The sequence below is a fragment of the Dipodomys ordii genome, unplaced genomic scaffold, assembly GCF_000151885.1.
Source record: "Dipodomys ordii isolate 6190 unplaced genomic scaffold, Dord_2.0 Scaffold14, whole genome shotgun sequence".
Classification (NCBI taxonomy): domain Eukaryota; kingdom Metazoa; phylum Chordata; class Mammalia; order Rodentia; family Heteromyidae; genus Dipodomys; species Dipodomys ordii.
In genome coordinates, this window is record NW_012267230.1 from 5,442,154 (window position 1) to 5,446,676 (window position 4,523).

Genomic DNA, 4,523 nt, shown 5'->3' on the forward strand with positions numbered 1-4,523 from the left:
GCTCTACCACTGAGCCACCTTCCCAGCCCCTTTTGTCTATTTTTAAAATGTGTGTGTGTGTGTCCATATTCAGGCTTGCCCTTAGGACTTTGTGCTCTTGCTTGGCTTTTATGCTCAAAGTTGGCACTCTGCCCTTTGAGCCACAGCCCCATTTCCGATTTGGGTGTTTTGTTTGTTTTTGTTTTGCTGATTACCTGGGGTTTGAACTCGGAGCCTTGAGCTTGCTAAGCAGGCACTGTACCACTTAAGCCATACCCCCCCTTCCCTATGAGCATTTCTAAAGAAAGGAGGTCTACACATGCTGAACCAGATACTCAGTCGCCACCATTTTCTTTTCATCCACCAGTTCACAATGGTGATGCCTGTCTGGCCACACCCAATCCTTCCTCCCGCCTCTAACTCACCAGCTCCTTCTGCCCCCTGAGCCTAGAGATGTCTATCCTCTGCCTGCATCTCATTCTCCCCAGCCCCACTTGGTCTGACCTACATCCAAGCCGTCTTGGGCAGCCCTGCCCTGGCCCTCTGTAGCCTCTCTGCCCTCCTCCCTCCTCCCCTTAAATGCATCTTCCTGCTGTGGACTGGATTCAACTGCAAATATGCTTATCTCATTTTCCAGCTTGAATCTGATTGTTCTTGGGACAGAATCCAAATCCTCTGCCCATTTTGTGGTCTGGAGCCAATCTATCTCCAAGCTGAATTGCTTTCGCAAGTCCAGCTTCCAATACTACACCCCACTATACAAGCTATTTCCTACCTCTGGGCCTTTGCCCATGCAATGCCCTCTGCCTGGAAGTCCAGCTCCCTGCAAGGAAAGAGTATGTTGCCTGTGCTCGCCCAAGAGCCATTTCCTTCCTTCTATAATGGGATCTCCTCCCCAGCTCCCACATCTGGAGTTTCCTGTAAGTGCTGAGTGGTTTCTGGGTTCAAGGGTAAACTTCAAGGTGAACTTAAGATTCAGCCTGGAAGATCTCTTTTGTTTTGTTTTGTTTCTGTGCTGGTCCTAGGACTTGAATTCAGGGCCTGAGTACTGTCCCTGAGCTTTTTAGCTTTTTAACCACAGCTTCGTTTCTGTTTTTTTGGTTTTGTTTTGTGTGTGTGTGTGTGTGTGTGTGTGTCTGTGTGTGTGTGTGTGTGTGTGTATGGTTATTTGGAGTTAAGAATCTCACAGGGCTGGGAAGGTGGTTCAGTGGTACAGTGCTTGCCTTGCATGCCTGAGGCCCTGGGTTCGATTCCCCAGCACCACATAAGCAAAAAAAGTGGGAAGTGTCGCTGTGGCTCAAGTGGTAGAGTGCTAGCCTTGAGCTGAAGAGCTGAGGGACAGCGCCCAGGCCCAGAGTTCAGGCCCCATGACTGGCTTTGAACCATGATCCTCCTATGTCAGCCTCCTGAGTAGCTAGGATTTACAGGCCTGAGTACCAGCACCCAACATTGATTTCTTTAAAAAAAAAAAAAAGAAAGAAAGAAAGAAAAAGGAAAAAGGGGAGGCGGGCAGTGCTGTAACACAATGATGTCACATGCGTTTTCCTCTTGGCCACAGTCTACTTCCCTTGGTCTTCTTCCATCTTTACACATTTGAGTGCAGAGGTATTTGCGCTTGACAGTGCTGGTACACAGTCCCCACTTACGCCTCTCCTGGGCCTTCACTTCCCCCTGGAGCCCAGCGTTTTGCTTTTCAATTCCCAGACCACTCCTGGATCTAATTTCCTGGGTGCCCAGTTCTTCCAGAAGTTCACTTCTCCTTCTTCCGGGAAGAGGAGGCTCTCAGATCTGAGCTTTCCAAAGCCGGACCCCATAGATGAACGTGTCCATGCTTCTCCGGGAGAGACAGGACACGGGATGGAGGTGGCATCAGACGGGGCAGGTGCATCCCTGGGGCCGCCTCGGGGCTGTGTGCTGTGGGTGAGGCCTTTGTGCCCAGAACATCACCAAAGGCAGCAATCCAAGTCTGTCCAGCGTCTCTTGTCAAATGAATCTCCTTCTACTGTTGGCTCCCAGCCTGGCACAGCTGGTGCATGAAGGATAAAGGCCTTGGGACTCCTGCCTCTGATCTGAACTCTTTTTTGTTTTTTGTCGGTCGTGGGGCTTGAACTCTGGGCCTGGGCGCTGTCCCTCAGCTCTTCAGCTCAAGGCGAGCGCTCTACCACTTGAGCTACAGCGCCACTTCCGGTTTTCTGGTGGTTTATTAGAGATAGGAGTCTCACAGTCTCTCCTGCCCGGGCTGGCTTTGAACCGCGATCCTCACATCTCAGCCTCCTGAGTAGCTAGGATTACAGGTGTGAGCCACCAGCGCCCGGCTGATCTTAACTCTTTATTGAAGGACTCTCCCCTTTTAGCCCATTCTTTCCATGTATCCAAAGATGGAATATGAAGGAGTAACCCCCACCCCGTTTTTCCCAGGTGCATACAGATGCCATGCAAGCCACCAAAGAGAGGCGCAGACTCCCTGACACAGGCAGGGCAAGCGGAACTGAGCCTGGTTGTAAACATTTCAGGGTGGACCCAGCGTGTAAAGCTCTGAGGCCAGGAAAGGGCTAAAAGGTTGAAAGACCGAAAAAAAAACCAACCCTGTATCCTGTGAAGGTCAAACTGTCTAGGCAAGACAGATGTAGAGCTGTTTGAACATTAAAAAGCTTGAGACCTTGGAGAAGGGGACTCTATTCTCTGCCTCCACCTGCAGTCGCCTCCCTATACTAGACTCATATACCGCTGTCTCCTTGCTCAGCCCCTATAAAAACCTTCACTCCAAGGCTTCCCCACAACCGCCAGACCACAGGAAGGACCGTGTCCTTCCCCAGCAATAAATAGTCCTGGTCTGTTGATATGGAGTTTGGCCTATTTCCTTCCTTTTCTCCTCCATCTTTCTAAGTTATTTCTCTCTCTCTCATAACAATAACAATAATGATGATGATGAAACTGTTGGACTTTGACCAATTTTTTTTTCTATTTTCCATGTGCTGAAATAGCCGTTTTAAACCAGAGGCCGTGAGATTCACCTGTAGTCCCAGCTAGGAAGGCTGAGCTGGCAGGAACTACTCAATTGAAAGTTTGAGGTCAACCAGGGCTACACTGTGAGACCGTGTGTGTGTGTGTGTGTGTGTGTGTGTGTGTGTGTTTGTGTGTGTGTGTAACTAGGGTATGAAGCATTTTCATTTGGCTTTTTCTGCAGCTGGCACTCTACCATGTGATCCACGCTTTCCACCTCCAGCTTTTTGCTGGTTAACTGGAGAACAAGAGTCTCGCAAATCTGTTTGCCTGGAGGTGCCTTTGAAATTCTCAGGTATAAGACAGTTCTCAGATCTCAGCCTCCTGAGTAGCTAGGATGACAGGAGTGAGCCACTGGTACTGGTCTACGAGACCTCATCTTCAAAAGTTAGCTAAGCTGCCCTGGGCGTTTCAACATAGATCTGCTATCTCTGAGTGATGACATATAGGTGCCATCCAGGCCACCCGTACATCCTCTCCTGCACAATGCCAGCTCTCATGTAACGTGTCTTCGTGTACAACACCATAAAGAGGCCCCCTGACTTCACAGTAAACAGTGCATGTTAGTCATTTCTAACACTGACCACTTAGTGTATGGTAATTATTACCATAAAGTTATTACCATAATAAAGCCCATCAGGTTGAGTTTATTAGACCCATTTTACAGATGAGGAAACTGAGGTGAACAAAGGTGAAGTCAGGCCTGGCAGGTTACACTAAAGATGTGTCCAGCCAATCAGGACTTCAAGATCGACAGGGGTAGGGCACTGGAGTGGTCCCTTCGGCAAACAGCTTGAGGGAGAAATCGAGGGCAGGGGCAGCCTGGGTTAGCATCCCCAGAGAGATGACATCAATCTGGGGCCCACAGAACTGGGGGAGGTTGTTCAGCGTGACACCCCCACTGGCTTCCACAGTCACACTTGGGAACTGGGCCTTCACTGCAGCAGCTGTGGGGTGAAGCTCCTACAAGACACAAGCTCAGGGGAGACAAGAGTCCCCTCCCCCGTGACCCCTCCCCACCAATCAGATCCGGCCTCACCTCAGGCTTGAAGTTGTCCAATAAGAGGAGGTCCGCACCTGCCTCAGCGGCCTGCATGGCCTCCTGTAAGCAGCTGCATTCCACTTCTATCTTTAGGGTGAAGTCCGTCACCTGCCGAGCAGCCTGGACCGCCTGCGGGGTTAGAACCCATGAGGGTGAGGGGTGAGGATAGTTAACTGGGCGCCAGGCGCTGGGCACAGAAGGGACTGGAGGTGGAGGAGAAAATTTGGGGAGCTTTCTATTAGGTTAAACCATTTTGCAGGCTGAAAAAAATAGACCAGAATTCAAGTTTGACTTGACTATTAGAACTATAAAAGGGTCTTCAAAAACATTCCTACAGGGGCTGGGAAGGTGGCTCAGTGGTAGAGCGCTTGCCTTGCATGCATGAGGCCCTGGGGTTCAATTCTTCAGCACCACATAAGCAAAAAGAAAAAAGCTGGAAGTGGCGCTGTGGCTCAAGTGGTAGAGCGCTCTCCTTGAGCTGAAGAGCTGAGGGACAGCG

General features: G+C 50.2%; 1 protein-coding gene across 2 annotated transcripts in view; it reads right to left on the minus strand.

Moving 5' to 3' along the window:
- Positions 1 to 3,600: 3,600 nt before the first annotated feature.
- Positions 3,601 to 4,523, minus strand: part of Qprt (quinolinate phosphoribosyltransferase) — a 27,407-nt gene continuing 26,484 nt past the window's right edge. For both annotated transcript variants that reach the window (XM_013011706.1, XM_013011705.1), the window contains 2 exons: positions 4,022 to 4,153; positions 3,601 to 3,945 (listed from right to left, as the gene is read on the minus strand). In XM_013011706.1, the coding sequence (XP_012867160.1) occupies positions 3,727 to 3,945; positions 4,022 to 4,153 (351 nt within the window). In that variant the 3' untranslated portion in view covers positions 3,601 to 3,726. The remainder of the gene's footprint in view (positions 3,946 to 4,021; positions 4,154 to 4,523) is intronic.